Source organism: Denticeps clupeoides, chromosome 3 (genome assembly GCF_900700375.1).
Source record: "Denticeps clupeoides chromosome 3, fDenClu1.1, whole genome shotgun sequence".
Classification (NCBI taxonomy): Eukaryota; Metazoa; Chordata; class Actinopteri; order Clupeiformes; family Denticipitidae; genus Denticeps; species Denticeps clupeoides.
Window position 1 is genome coordinate 5,921,802 of NC_041709.1, and position 14,453 is coordinate 5,936,254.

General features: G+C 41.3%; 3 protein-coding genes across 5 annotated transcripts; 2 read left to right on the plus strand and 1 right to left on the minus strand.

Moving 5' to 3' along the window:
* Positions 1-500: 500 nt before the first annotated feature.
* Positions 501-6,694, plus strand: slc31a1 (solute carrier family 31 member 1). Its single transcript, XM_028974394.1, has 5 exons — positions 501-655; positions 5,060-5,216; positions 5,436-5,508; positions 5,771-5,939; positions 6,362-6,694. Exons 2-5 carry the CDS (start codon positions 5,064-5,066, stop codon positions 6,561-6,563), a joined length of 597 nt encoding a protein of 198 aa, XP_028830227.1. The 5' UTR covers positions 501-655; positions 5,060-5,063; the 3' UTR covers positions 6,564-6,694.
* A 1,463-nt stretch (positions 6,695-8,157) lies between these two features.
* cdc26 (cell division cycle 26 homolog) lies at positions 8,158-9,262 on the minus strand. 3 transcript variants are annotated; one of them, XM_028974396.1, is made up of 3 exons: positions 9,066-9,262; positions 8,707-8,810; positions 8,158-8,630 (listed from the first exon to the last, which is right to left on the minus strand). In XM_028974396.1, the coding sequence occupies exons 2-3, from the start codon at positions 8,785-8,787 to the stop codon at positions 8,448-8,450; spliced, it is 264 nt and encodes an 87-aa protein (XP_028830229.1). In that variant the 5' UTR covers positions 8,788-8,810; positions 9,066-9,262; the 3' UTR covers positions 8,158-8,447. The 3 variants fall into 3 exon arrangements, with proteins under 3 accessions (XP_028830229.1, XP_028830231.1, XP_028830228.1); XM_028974398.1 differs by having other exon boundaries at positions 8,944-9,078; XM_028974395.1 differs by having other exon boundaries at positions 8,212-8,630; positions 9,059-9,258.
* Positions 9,166-14,410, plus strand: prpf4 (pre-mRNA splicing tri-snRNP complex factor PRPF4). The gene is made up of 14 exons (XM_028974393.1): positions 9,166-9,423; positions 9,707-9,889; positions 10,400-10,586; positions 10,790-10,877; positions 10,955-11,034; positions 11,220-11,313; positions 11,408-11,502; positions 11,586-11,644; positions 11,810-11,933; positions 12,064-12,153; positions 12,856-12,978; positions 13,468-13,575; positions 13,657-13,775; positions 13,880-14,410. Exons 2-14 carry the CDS (start codon positions 9,727-9,729, stop codon positions 14,071-14,073), a joined length of 1,524 nt encoding a protein of 507 aa, XP_028830226.1. The 5' UTR covers positions 9,166-9,423; positions 9,707-9,726; the 3' UTR covers positions 14,074-14,410.
* Positions 14,411-14,453: the final 43 nt, after the last annotated feature.

Below are 14,453 nucleotides of genomic sequence, written 5' to 3' on the forward strand. Positions count from 1 at the left end.
TCTTAAATTATAATATAAAATAGAAAAAAATATAAAGGAGAAGTATGATGTCACTGCTGATGATCCCACAACACATGCTCAACTATAAATGAAGGGTGGTAGTAGCCTAGTGGGTAACACACTTGCCTATGAACCAGAAGAACCATTGTGTCCCTGAGCAAGACACTTAACCCTGAATTGTTCCAGGGGGGGGATTGTCCCTGTAAATACTGATTGCAAGTGTGGATAAGGGCGTCTGATAAATCCAGTAAATGACAGTCGACTAAGGAGAATGTGTCCTGAATAAATACTCACAGCAAATGCATTTACAATTTATTAGCAACGGATCTTTGCGTTTAAGTGCGAGTTACGTTCGTGACAGTACGAGGTTAATTTCTATCGTCGGACGTGTCAGACCCCTGCCATGTGGCGGCGGAAGCGGACGGCCAGCGCCTGAGCGCGGCTCCGTGCTCTGATTGGCCCGGCGCCGGCCACGTGGGGAGCACGTCGACGTTCCGCCTGCGTCACGTCGCCGCCGCCGCCGCCGCCGCCGCTCGTTTCTCCTTAGCGCAGCGGCCGGTCTCGGTTTACTGTACCCGTCTTCCTGCGTTTCGAGCCCATGGTTCGGTCCTGAAAGACACAGAAGGGGGGAAGAGAAGACAGACAGACGCTCCGGGTGAGTGGCGGACCGAGGTGGAGACACGGCGGGATGTAAATAAACGTTCTCTCCGTGCAGTTTGACCTCTGCTGCTGCCAGCTAAGCAGGATGCAGCCAACTTGTCAACCGAGTTAACTTAGTTGTTAACTAAGTTCATCCGATTTAACGAGAAGAGGAAGGAGAAAATACAATCATGGCACGAGAAACTTTTCGTGCCGCCCACGTTTGTTTTCCACGTCGGACAGGGTTTGTCTACGAGGGACAGTAAAGACGCTTCTTTGTCGTTTGTGGCACCAAGTTCGGAATCGAAATGACGCAATATTGGTTGGGGTCACCCCCCCTCTGTTATTTAACCCTGTCAAAGGTGACCGAGGGGCAAAAGTTAATGTCCTGAGACTTTTGACCCACGTCTTTAAACGGTTCCTATACGCCTGGTCGGTGCCAAACTAACTCTGCTGCATTCTGTTCCTTTTATATTACACGAGGAGTTCCTAACTGGAAAATATCCACGATTAAATCGCATTTTAGCCCCTCAAAATGTAATTTTTTTAAAAGGCATTGCACAACTTTAATGTTTGCTTACACAAATCAAAGGTTGTTCTCGTATTTACTTGTATAAAGTGCATTATAGAAAGTGCACTAACTTTCAATGTTTGCTTTATATTATTCTCCATACTTTGCTCATTTTTGTCAGGTTAAAATTGTTTTTCCAGTGTGGGCGGCAACAGGAATCTGGGATCTGTTTGATGCACCTATTTTTAGCCAATTGTCTTTTGCAGAAGAAACACGAAGTTCTTGTGATCTTCTTGTGATCCCCATGGGTCATGTAAGACTCATTTATCAGATTTACACATTATTTAATTACCATCTGTACGTTAGTGCACGCTCACATTATATTTCCTCTGGTCATAATTTCAATGCATATTAAAATTAAATATTGTGATGAAGGTGTTTCAATCCAACTGTGTGCTTCTGATCATGATTTTTCATCATAGCAGGTCAGTGAAACAGTGCCCCATTGTATCTCTGCTAAACAACGGCGCTAAAAAAAGAGGGTCAGGTCGTCTCCACTCATGCACAGTGTCCTCTTCTGTTTTTTTGGGCTGAATTAACATCTCGTTTTACTTTCCCGTTTTATTTACTCGCGTTTTCAGTTGTACCCTCACAGCCCGTGTAAAGCTGATGCACCATTATCTTGTCGGTGTGGTCTCCTGTACTGTGTGTAATAACAATGTTGTGCCAGGCAGACAACAGATGACCTGGTTAGGCGAAAAACATGATTGTTCTCTCTCTCTCTCTCTCTCTCTCTCTCTCTCACCCGCACACACACACAAACAGAGCCAGGTATGTTATCATGAGAAGATGAGGAACTTTGTGAAGACAATGGACGTCATGTCCATGACCCCTAGCTGTTTGGAGTTTCAAATGACCTTTATGAGCTTTTATTTTCAAAAATGTGTAGAAACTGAAGAACCTTTGCCATTCTTGACTCACCCAAAGGTTAGAGAACGTCAAGTTTTTCATAGTATGCGAGTTTTATGACTGCATCGGTCCATAGTCCTTATTGTTCAAAGGATTTTTTTTGCGTTAAATCTCCATTCATTGAAGTGCAAAGTTTAGGTCTGAAGGTTAAACAGCCATGTTGCATAAATACTCCAAATCGAGGTATAACTTTTGTTGTTTATTCTTAATTGGGATTTGAGCTGACTGTTCAGATTTCAGTGGTTGAGGTTAAGTTCATGAGGTGCATTAAACAAACAAAATCCCCCCCCCCCCCCCCCCCCTTCCCCCGGTGTTGGCATGCAGAACAGTTGTTCATTGTCGTTCACATAGCATGTGGCATGATGTACACGTGCAGCCCAGTGCTGTTGATTTTCACTTGATTGTCACTTGTCAAGTGTATCTGCTTTTTATTTTATTTGCCTTGTAATTATTCTAATTATTATGTAATTATTCTCAAGTGCCACATCATGCACCCATGAAATTCAAGCATATGTGTCAGATGTTCCTTGTGGGGGATGTTCCATAAATATATGTCTCAAATCTTGTCTAATATGTCTCAACCCTGCTGTATATTGACAATCTACTAGTCTGTTGTTAGACATTACCAGTGTTATCAGTGCAAATTCTAGCTATAACAGGAAAAGAATAATAGAAGACAGAATAAAAGTTGCATTTCCTTCCGAACCCTGAGGTTGTTTTCAGGAAATTAAATGCAATTTGCCTGTTACCACTTGATCGCAGTGGTGTTGAGTGATAATGCGACGTGTGCCATGTCACGTCCTGCCATTTATTGCCCTACTTAAATGTCTTATACTTCTGAAACCATAAAGATAATGTTTGACAACAGTCTGCAACATTTATTCTTTCCTTTGGAATGCATGAGACTGTTACACAGTATCAGTTTTAGGGTTGCCTTATGGATGAGAATCATTTCGGCCATTTTTTCAGTTGTTTCTATAATTGCCACAGATTTATTATGATCAATGTTATCTTAACTGGGACGGTCAATTAAAATGTCACTATATTTTTTAGTGATAAGTTGAAATTCATGTGTACAGTGAAATATAAAAAGAAGACTTGAGTCTTACAGTCAAATTGTTTTAGAGCATTTTAAATTACTAAATTTCATTTTTAAAATTTTTTTTTTACCTGTTGATTATTGATCAAAATAAGAACTAAGACTACAATCACCATACTCAAGTGTTTAAAACTGTGACAACATGAAGATTCATATATTTCAGCGCTATTTCTGCTAATGCTAACGGTCAAAATGTATGAATAATTCCAGGAAAGTATGAATGTTGGAATTGAGAGGGCCGGTAAAAGCCTGCTGGTTTTCAGCAGAGTGAGCAAGATGCATAAAGCGAGTGAGTGTGAGAAAGCCATGTCTGTTCCGCAGTGGGGATGGACAGAACCTTGTGGCCTTTTGGCTGTGGCAGGAAATCACAGGCAGAAGAAAGATCACATGAGCGCAGGAGTCATGGGAGGGCAGCTTAAAGAGGGGGGGTGCACACACTCTCTCTTGTTCTCTCTCACACTTAGGCAATATAGAGGGACCAAGTATCTATCTGTGTGGAGATTACTAATTAAACGGCTTCCCCACGCACGCACACACACACACACACACACACACACACACGTGTGCATGTTCACGCGTTAGCATATCCCCAGTGTCCCAGACTTGCTGACGGTAGAGAGATCCACGACTGGGTGAGTGGAATAGTTTTGCCGTTTTCGGGCATCACAAGTTGCGGCTGTCATCTGTATTGTTCATTAGTCTGACGTATTAGAATAGTAATGCCGTACCGTGTGACATTTTTATTGTAGGTTTACGTTTTTTATTTGCCTTTTATGCAAGAATGGTGGCTTTTGCCTTTTATGCAAGAATGATGGCTTTTTTTGTTGTTATTCTTGCCATTTTCATTTACAAGTTCACGTGGAGTACATTCCTCAGTCTGTGCCATGTGCTGCTTATCTTTTATAACCTAATTGCTGTCTGTTGTAATGACTTATCTAAGGCATGGACATTTAGACTAAAAATATAGAATTTTCTGCGTTTTAAAGATTTTTAAAAACTGATTTAGTTGATGCGGGTTTATTACTATGCAATATAGTATGTCTGTCTGTGTATCCTTCATATATTATTGTATTTTGTCAATTGAGTACCTGCATATGAATAGTTATGTTGTAATTAAAATTCAGACAATTGAACCACATTCCTGTCAAGCTTAAATACAACAGCTCAGCTTCAACAGGCTGAGTTACATTAAACAGCAAGATGTATATAAGAAGGAAACAAATGTTGAATGTTTTGTTCATTTGATTATTCGGCTACTGTTTTCTCATTGATTGGATCTGGTTTAATAGCCCCAGGGTGTCCCAAACCTTTAGGAAGCATGTCTGGTTTTCTGCTTATTGGCATTAACGGTTTTACGTAGACTTATATTAGATCACATAGACCTTTATCTAAGCCTGAGGGTGGAGGACATTGAATTAGAGTGGATCCTTAAGTTAGTTTTTTCCATTTAAAAGTAGAAACATGGTCATTTAAAAAAGTATATTTTCTCTATGAGTAAAACATTGGGATAAAATGTTATCATAAAGTAATGCTCTTATGCTCTTTGAAATTCTATTTTAGGATAAGAAAAACACTTACAAATGTATTCAGAGAATCAGATTTCTAAGCTGAATAAATATTTATGGTCTGGAAATGTCAGATATTCTTAAAGCAATGCATTGATAGCAGTAATATTTAGTGGATACCATTGTTTTTTTCCTACTGATAGATACAGTATAGAGACAATATAATAAATGAGATTGAGGTTGCAGTTGAGGTTTCACTGTTAATTTTTTTATTTGGATTTATTAAAATTCTCATCTGAATTGTATTCTCTTTGTTGATATTTGTTGAACTCACAGTGAGATGAGTTCACATGCCCACCATGAGGCTCATGGCACCATGGGTCCAGCAGTGACTGATGGCCATGGAGGTCACCACACCATGGACCACACCATGGACCACACCATGGACCACACTATGGACCATGGAGACGGTGGAGGGACCCACATGATGATGGTGGGTGTTAAGATACAGGACTGGATATAAATGTAAAAACTGACTTGATGATCAGAATTTAAATTAAAAATTGTCCTACCTTTGTACTATACTAACACACTTAACCAAATGTTGATCCAGTGAGACTGACCCTGTTATTAATGAATGGATGTAGCTCTGTGCATATTAATGGCCATGTCTTCTTGTTTATTAAAATGTCTCATGTCCTTCTCTAAACAGCAAATGACCTTTTATTTTGGCTGCTCTAATGTGGAGCTCCTCTTTGCTGGACTTGTCATCAATACACCAGGAGGTAAGTGTGCATGTTTTGTAAAGACTGGGTTTTAATATGTTATAGATAGTCCTCTTATAATTATTCACATAAAAAGGCTTTCTGTGTGTGTGTGTCTGTGTGATATTTATTTAGATGTTCTGGGATTGAAACATTGCATTTACCATATATAACTTTAGCATTGGTTTACCTCTGATTTTACTAGTTTTATGAAAATTAATAGAACCAGACAGGATGCAGTAACCATTATGGACTGTACCCTTTGTCTCTTTGTCTTCAATAGAAATGGTAGCTGCCTGCATTGGTGTGTTCCTGCTGGCTGTGCTCTATGAAGGGCTGAAGATTGGCAGGGAGGTGTTGCTGAGGCGCAACCAGGTGAACGTGCGCTATAACTCCATGCCTGTTCCCGGGGCAGACGGTACCGTGCTCATGGAGACCCACAAGACCGTTGGGTAATGAGAACACCCTATAATATGATTTTGTGTGCCTTTCCACTGCACTGAAACATTTTGAAACTACATAACTAGAACCTATTTTCTAGTCCAAGTTCAACTATGATTCCTGTAAATGGTGGTCGGGGGGGGGTATATGCTGTTTAGCATACATTATAGTACAACCCTAATTCCAGTAATTTAGGATGTTGTGCAAAACATAAAAAAAAACAGCCAAAAGAAGATTCTTTTAGATTAATCCATTATCATCTGGAACTTTGTGTTTATCAATGCATGAAAACACAAACGTGATCAGAAAGCAAAGTACCATTGGTTCACCATCTGTCCTGTTAATTTTTTTATGTGCAGTGGAAAAGTGTCCTTGTTCTTTGAAATAGAATTGGCAACTTGCTCATCAATTAAAGCCTCTCTCCTTTCCACAGTCAGCGGATGCTGAGCTTGGCTCACCTGTTGCAAACTGTACTGCACATCATCCAGGTGGTGGTCAGCTACTTCCTCATGCTGGTCTTCATGACCTACAATGGCTTCCTGTGCATTGCTGTGGCGGCAGGAGCAGGCGTTGGCTACTTCGTGTTCAGCTGGAAGAAGGCAGTGGTAGTAGATATCACAGAGCACTGCCATTAACACCCTCACAGTCAACCATGTTCCCTTGTGTACTCTGTCTTTTTTTGCTTACACACACACTTACATACACCCTTCAGTGTCTTTGTTGTTCCCCTGTAAAAGATCACAGACACTCTGCCAAAAAAAAAAAATGCAAGAAAGGTTTCTTGCGCATTTGTCATGGTCATGTTTCAGAATTGTCATCATGGTGTTCCTTGGACACCTTGATGCAGTTTAAGTAATTGGGGCCAAGTTATCTAAACACTCTCCTCCCAGCACTCACTGGGTGTCAGGACTTAGTCACTACAATCCTTCAGTTGTCTTGTAAAACTATGTTTGTACATTCCCTCAAGGTGCTTTCCTGAAGTCATCGTTGTCACAACGAAAGGCCTTAAAGTTGATTTGCTTGCTACAGACAGCCACACGTTGCCATGTGAACTGCTTCTCTAACCCACGTTCACTGGTGCTTTCTATCTCTGTAGTAGTCAAGCACATGTCCAATGATTATCTGTTTTTGAACATTTTAGGGATTTTTTTTAACCTAACTGTTATGGCGCCTTCTTGCCTTAAATGCAGGAACTTGACTGTCCCTTACCAGGCCAGTAGATGCAGAAAGTCTGTAGAATATTCGAGGAGTGCTGTATGCAGTTTCCTTCACATTCTAGTCTGGTTGTGAAACAAGCCTGAATTTGCTTTTACCCTGCATTCCCAGGGTAATCTTTGATTAACAAGGCTGGAGAATTATCCATAAACCTTGGTGTTTGGGAAAAGCTGCTGTGCAGTAGGAGAAATCATGGAGAAATGCTAAGATGTAGTGGTTGCCATTATAACACATTAGGTAATTTTAAAACGAATATAAAAAAACCCCACTAATATACTCTAAAGAAATAAAACAGAAGAGAACGATCCTCACTAATCTGACAATCTGAGGCTGACCAAACCATTGCTCTGTAATGGCAGGGTATACTTCAGGGTGGGCATTCTTAAGCATGTAGGGATTGCAGAGATACAGGTAAAGAAAAATAATAACCTCAGCACCAGGACTTTGTGGGAAAAGAGCAGCCACCTGTCTTTAATTAATTTATTTTTGTCCGTTCAAAAGAAAATGATTAATTGAATCATTAAGTTGTCTAGAAAGTTGTAGAAAGACTGAGGAGCAACTGACCGTTTGCTTTTAGAATCCACTGTATGTATTTGGCAGAGCAGAAGTTATCAATCTGATGACCTTTTTTTTAACAATTTTTTTTTTTAGATATTAATGTTGTTTTTATAATCTCATGTAAATTTGTACAACTCAGTGACATTGTGTGGTGCTGGATTGGTGGTCAGTATTCTGTTATGCTGTGACGTCAACATGAGACTGTATTTATGGAAATGAAGAATTAAAAAATGTTAATGTTTTTATGTTGTTAACTGTACTCCAGATGGAGGAGAGTAACAGGAAATCACTTCTGAAGGATTGAGAGAAACCTGACCGCCACTCCTGTGCAGCACCGGTGTATGAACATTTCCTGGACTGTTTACAGTCCACAGTTTGTATAGTTTGATCTATTTTACGCTGCAATGACTAGACAAAAATGAAATATATAAATCACTTTAAGAATAAATTCTTGTCTTGTGAGGAAAGTGGACCAGTTGTTTTATTTAAAAAGAAAAGGTAAAAAAAATATTATATTGTGTTGACAATCATATTGTTTTATTTCAATTTTCCCCACTCACAAGCATGGCTTCATGTTCATACTCATTTCCACCATAACTCAGCGGTCAGCATCAGAATCCTGCAATGACCAATTTTTATAAAAATATTGAATAAAAGTACAAATCCACAAAACCCGTCAAACGTAAGAATACATCGAGCACTGTCTTCTGTCAGTCCATTTGTCAGGGGGTGGGGACAATTTGACACTAGAACTGCAGGTTCCCGAAGAGCAGGGGTAGGGTGCTGGGTTTCGGGTGCGGCTTGTAGCCGATCCTCTCGTGGATCAGCTGCTCTCGCGTCTTCCCGTCCGCGCCTCCCGCGGCGCCGCTCATCTCGCCGGACGCCACAACCCCGACCACGTCCACCTCGTCCCGCTGCTTCTTGCGGCTCTGCAAGCGCACACGCCACAGCGGCGTAAAGGACACTGCGGTCGACTGTGTGCTGAGTGTTGCATTACGCGCGTACCTCCAGCTCCTTCTTCACGCTTTCGAACTCCTCCGTGTCGTCCAGTTTCAGCTCCAAGCGTGTCGGTTTTCTGCGCAGCATCTTTTCTGCACTCTTAATACGGCCTGTTGGCGAGAAATCGGCGGAGATCTTCAACGTAACCCGACCACGAAACTATACATCATCATCATAATTATGCAGCCAGGGTGGAAAGCGCCACATCAGGCAGCATGTTAGTTCAAGAAAAGTCGGATGCACCTAAAGATGGATTACGCGAGACACTTTCAAGGTGTTGTCATTAGTGAACGTCGATATAAAAGAACAAAAAGCAACACTATCGCGCATAACGTTTTACAGAATGTGTAATGCGTACCACTCACTACGAGTTCAAAATGATCCAGACGACCGCCATGACATGAGTTCACTAAAGAATCCAGTGCATCATGGGAGATGTAGTATTACGACTTGATGCCGATCTGCATGCTGATCGTTACTGACTAAAAAACGAAGTAATATAAGTATTTATTTCCATGTAAAGTCTCGTTCATGGATTTGTGGTTTAAATGGTTCCAAATAATATGATTTCCGTGTTTAATATGCCCTGGTCCACCAATCCAGCAGGCGTCGCTGTGAAGACTGTAATCCACCCATAATAACAGGAACTCTAACCATCACTTCCGGTGCGACCAGCACATCGCGGCTTGTTCGTCCAGCCTGGTCCATTTTACTTATTGAAAGGTAAAAAACGATATTTACTTATTCAGTTGCAGTGAGTCGTTTTAGTTACCTGGGTCGGGGCATTGATTAAATTCGGAGCTGTTTCCTGGATAACATTTCATGGACTTTTTCATTATTACAGTAACTGTTTAGTGATTAAATACGCGTACGTGTATAGTGTTCTTATCTAGCGTTATTACAATGTTGGGTCTGGTATTTTAACACAGGGTTCTCTGTCGCACATTAAAGACCAATAAATCTGTAAATAGCTGCTGCCATAACGTCTCTCTCGCGTCGTATCCAGGTCTGCGGAGCACACTAAAGATGTCCGACGACGACGACACCCCTGTGGTGAAGAAAGCTCGCATCTTCTACGGGAGCTTGGAGGAGAAGGAGCGTGAGCGGGTGGCTCGGGAAGGAACAGGATTTTCAGGGAAGGATGCGGTCAAGGCAGGAATTGCAGCGGGGAACATCAACATCTCCAGCGGTGAGGACACATTTACATTTACAGGCTACCCACTAGGACACCACAAGCTGTGCACCTTTCCTGCCTTTTGAGTTCTGGAGCTAACCTGTAATTGTCTTAATAAGAATGAGTGTGACTCATAAATCTAGGTTGCAACACAGCTTAAAAAAAAACAAAACATGTCCTGTCTTCCTTGACTGAGAGACGTCACCCACTTTCCCTGCCATTTGAGCAACACATTTGGAATAGCATTGGCCATTGTTAAACTGGACACAAATAGGCATTTTATTAACCTAGCGGTTAAGGAAGTGGCCCCGTAAACAGAAGGTTGCCGGCTCTAATCCTGATCCGCTGAGGTGCCACTGAGCAAAAGCACCGTCCCCACACACTGCTCACTAAGGGTGCTGGTTAAAAGCAGAGGACACATTTCATTGTTTCACCTGTGCTGTGCTGCAGTGTTTCACAATGACAACCACTTCACTTTCACTATTATGCTTCTGAGCAGTAATCTACATGTTTTTAACTGCGTAGGCGAGGCCATGGAGATGGAAGATCGAGTGAGCGAGAGACAGGCTGAGGTTCTTGCTGAGTTTGAAAGGCGCAAGAGGGCCAGACAGATCACGGTGTCCACTGATGATGCAGAGGTTAAAGCGTGTCTACGGGCCCTTGGCGAGCCCATCACGCTGTTCGGAGAGGGGCCTGCTGAGAGGCGTGAAAGGTGAGAGTTGTAACAAGAGAACCTGAGGTTAAAAGACTAATCTTAAATGGCTTCTGGAAGCTCTGGAAGTGTCTTGCGCTTGTTAACGCTTTGTATCAAGTGTTTGTAAGTTGGTTGCTCAGTGTTTACTAAAATGCTGTAAAAGGCTTTTACACAGAAGCATCTTTTAGCCATGGTTCATCTGTAATAATCTTACATTCCAGGCTGCGAAACACTTTATCAGTAGTAGGGCCTGATGCTTTGAAGAAATCAAAGAAGGATGAAGATAAAGCAAGGAGAAGTCAGGAAGAGGTTTGTAGTCAAATTTTAACACTGAAGATTCATGTAGCCACTAGAAATAAAATATATATCTCATCGGTCTTTTACAGTATCACCAGACCTGGTACCATGAGGGCCCTGCTTCTCTGAAGGAAGCTCGGCTCTGGCTGGCTCGCTACTCCCTTCCACGGTGAGTTTTTTCGTTTTGTTTGTGTGTATTGTGTTTTCATCTGGGCATACTTATAAATTTAAGATAAAGAAGAAATGCATCGTTTGGCAGCATGCACATATTGCAAGCTGATTGATGTTGCTGTTACTGATTGTGGTTGTGATATTTTCTTCCTGACTCATCTTTTCCTCATTTGTTGTGTTAAGAGCGGCAGGGAGACTGCAAGATGCACGAGCCTTGAAAGAGGTTCCAGAATCAACACGTACTGTACGGAAGCAGGAACTACACAAAACCCTCAGAGTAAGATGTAGTTTCGTCTAGATTATAGATTGTCAGAAAAAACATTCGTACATTATTCACGTATGTGATTATGCTTTTGTTTTAATTTTTGAAGAATCTGAATAATGTCTGCAGTCAGATTGGAGATGATCGGCCAATCTCATACTGCCAGTTCAGCCCAAACTCGAAACTTTTGGCTACTGCGTCATGGTATTTTCCCTATTAGAATAATGTTTTTTTTTTTTTTCTTAGTTTAAATGGCCTGTTTATTGTCATCTTATTTGTGCATTCAGGAGCGGTTTATGTAAACTCTGGGCAGTCCCTGACTGCAGCCTGGTCCGTACATTAAGGGGTATGTACCATAATTTTCTTTTCTTTTGATCATCCTGTAGTCTTCCATTCTCATTAAAATCTCTTGTTAACCGCATCCTTTCTTGCTAAGTTCTGTTTTTGCACGTTTGCATGCCTGCTTATTCCGAATATAAAATACTGACCAATGAGCTGTTATGGCCCTTAGGTCACAACACCAATGTTGGTGCAATCAGCTTTCATCCTAAGTCTACCTTGAGCCTAGAAGAGTCAGATGTAAATATGGCCTCCTGTGCTGCTGATGGATCAGTCAAGCTGTGGAGTTTGGACAGGTCTGTTTTTGTCGCTTATATGTGTGACCTGTGTGATATTTTATTGTAAATTTAAGGAAGGAATCATGTCAGTTCAAGCTACAAAATTGCTAATTTCTTCATCGTAATACGTTTTTCTGGCCCCTTGCAGTGATGAGCCTGTGGCAGACATTGAAGGGCACACCATGAGAGTGGCACGAGTAGCATGGCATCCCTCTGGACGCTTTCTTGGAACCACCTGGTGAGTGTAGGTTTGCTGATGGTTGAATTTAGTCAGACGACTGTTATCCTGTATATATTTTAGGGCAGTGCTGGCCCTAGCGGGTAAGGAAGCAGACCTGTAATCAGAAGGTTTCCGGTACAAATGCCCAAACCACTGAGGAGCCACTAAGCAAAGCACACACTGCTCCCGGGCACCTTTCATGGCTGCTCACCAAGGTTGATTGCTAAAGCAGAGGACACATTGTGTTGTGTCACCGTGTGCTGTGTTTCTCAATGACAATCACTTCAATTTTAATGTAAGCAAAGGAATTGATTTACTGAAGTAATTCAAAGCTAGGGCTGCACAGCAATAGTAATTTACATTTATGGCATTTAGCAGATGCCCAGAAAATTCTTTGGTTCAGTCAAAAGGAGGTTTGTGTTGATTTAAAATAGACCCTGTAACATCTGTTTCTGTTGTGCAACACAGACCTACAACAGTGCATTTAAATAATTTCCTTTGATTTAATTTCATACTGTCATATTTACATATCTTCATATTGAAATCATCCCACTACTGCTGCAATATTGTTGCACTATTATGTCTTCTGTGTCCTCTTTGAAGTCTTATGTCTTATCTGTAGAGATGGTTCTCAAGTAAGAATTTCATTGTGCTTGGTACATTTTACATATGATAAACTTAAATTCAACTGAAACTTTTTCAATAATTTCTCTGTTTTAGTTATGATAACTCATGGAGGTTGTGGGACTTAGATGCACAAGAGGAGATCCTGCACCAGGAGGGTCACAGCAAGGGTGTTCATGACATTCATTTCCACCCCGATGGCTCCTTAGCTGGGACTGGGTAAGCCTCCGAGTCTTTGATCGCTAGTTTAAAGAGATTTAGTGAATGAAGGGTAATGTTATGCATGTCCACCAAAATTTGTCTGATAGTTGTATTACTTCTTACATACTTTTTTTTGTATGTAAAATAGGTTTGTGCTGACTGTTATTGTTTCCCAAGTGAATAGAAGTAATTTGAGTGACATTAAATGAGTGTTTAACGGTTTAATACTCAGCTGCATGTTTTTGGACCCCAGTGGGTCAGACCCTGAGTAGGTGGTTCTCAAAACAATGGACGTTCACATTCTAAGCAAGTCTCAATGATATGCTCCAGCTTGACATCCTAATTTTGATATGATGGGAACAATGGGCCTCTCTCAGAAGCTCTTATAGCTTTGCATAGTTTCTGAATCATATTTAGTACTCACATTTGCCTTAAATCAGTTCATGGTTTAACCCTGTCTGTTGTTTTTCTTTCTTCCTGTAATTCTGTCATTCCCTGCACTCCCAGTGGTCTGGATGCATTTGGTCGAATCTGGGACCTGCGGACTGGACGCTGCGTGATGTTCTTGGAAGGCCACCTCAAAGAGATCTACAGCATTGACTTCTCTCCCAATGGGTAAGGGAGTACCAGGAAACTGACTCTCTTGTGATGTCTGATTAAGCTGTGTATGACGAAGCTGTGACATTTTCTTTGCAGTTTTCACGTGGCGACAGGAAGTGGTGACCACACCTGTAGGGTGTGGGACTTGCGTAAGAGGAGGACCATCTATACCATTCCTGCCCATCAGAACCTGTTGTCTTGTGTTAAATTTCAACGTAAGTTTGCTTTGTGCATCTGAGGATGAAAATGACTTCACAAAATCCATTGTGAAGGAACGGATTCAAATGTGGACTTTGATCAGCATTTCTGATTCTTTTAGCTGCCGATGGCCATTACTTGCTGACTGGCGCATATGACAACACTGCAAAAGTGTGGACCCATCCTGGGTGGTCTCCGCTGAAGACGCTGGCAGCTCATGAGGGAAAAGTGATGGGACTGGACCTGTCTCCTGATGGACAGCTCATTGCTACCTGCTCATATGACCGTACATTCAAACTCTGGATGACTGAGTAACAAAAGACTGTGGACCGTGTGAGCAAGAGAGAGAATGAGTGAGCAATCAAAATCATGTGTGTGAGTGTGTCCACGGTCTTGTAGGTTAATGTAATTACAGTATGCTTTCTGTCAAACATGACATTTAATTCAATCTGTGAGGAGCCATTAAAACGCTTATTTTTGTTTTGGATGTTACGGCCAGAACACAGTTAAGAATTAATGACTTATAGCTGAGTAGATATCTGCTCAATACTGTAATTCTATTTGTTGCCACACATGTGTACATTTATTTTAAGCAGATAGTGGAGTAAGCCTGACTGCAAATTTCTTGTCCAAACAGATTTTTTTATGCAGTGTTTTTATTAAAAAAAAAAAAAAAACTCAATCAAGAGATTGGA

Excerpts from the sequence above, each read along its gene's own strand:
- slc31a1 (XM_028974394.1), top strand. The coding sequence starts at position 5,064 with ATGAGTTCACATGCCCACCATGAGGCTCATGGCACCATGGGTCCAGCA. Across the intron at positions 5,217-5,435 it reads GAGGGACCCACATGATGATG|CAAATGACCTTTTATTTTGG; the intron begins GTGGGTGTTAAG and ends TTCTCTAAACAG. Across the intron at positions 5,940-6,361 it reads GAGACCCACAAGACCGTTGG|TCAGCGGATGCTGAGCTTGG; the intron begins GTAATGAGAACA and ends TCCTTTCCACAG.
- cdc26 (XM_028974396.1), bottom strand. The coding sequence starts at position 8,787 with ATGCTGCGCAGAAAACCGACACGCTTGGAGCTGAAACTGGACGACACG. Across the intron at positions 8,631-8,706 it reads GCGTGAAGAAGGAGCTGGAG|AGCCGCAAGAAGCAGCGGGA; the intron begins GTACGCGCGTAA and ends GTGCGCTTGCAG.
- prpf4 (XM_028974393.1), top strand. The coding sequence starts at position 9,727 with ATGTCCGACGACGACGACACCCCTGTGGTGAAGAAAGCTCGCATCTTC. Across the intron at positions 10,587-10,789 it reads CCTGCTGAGAGGCGTGAAAG|GCTGCGAAACACTTTATCAG; the intron begins GTGAGAGTTGTA and ends CTTACATTCCAG. Across the intron at positions 12,154-12,855 it reads CGCTTTCTTGGAACCACCTG|TTATGATAACTCATGGAGGT; the intron begins GTGAGTGTAGGT and ends TCTCTGTTTTAG.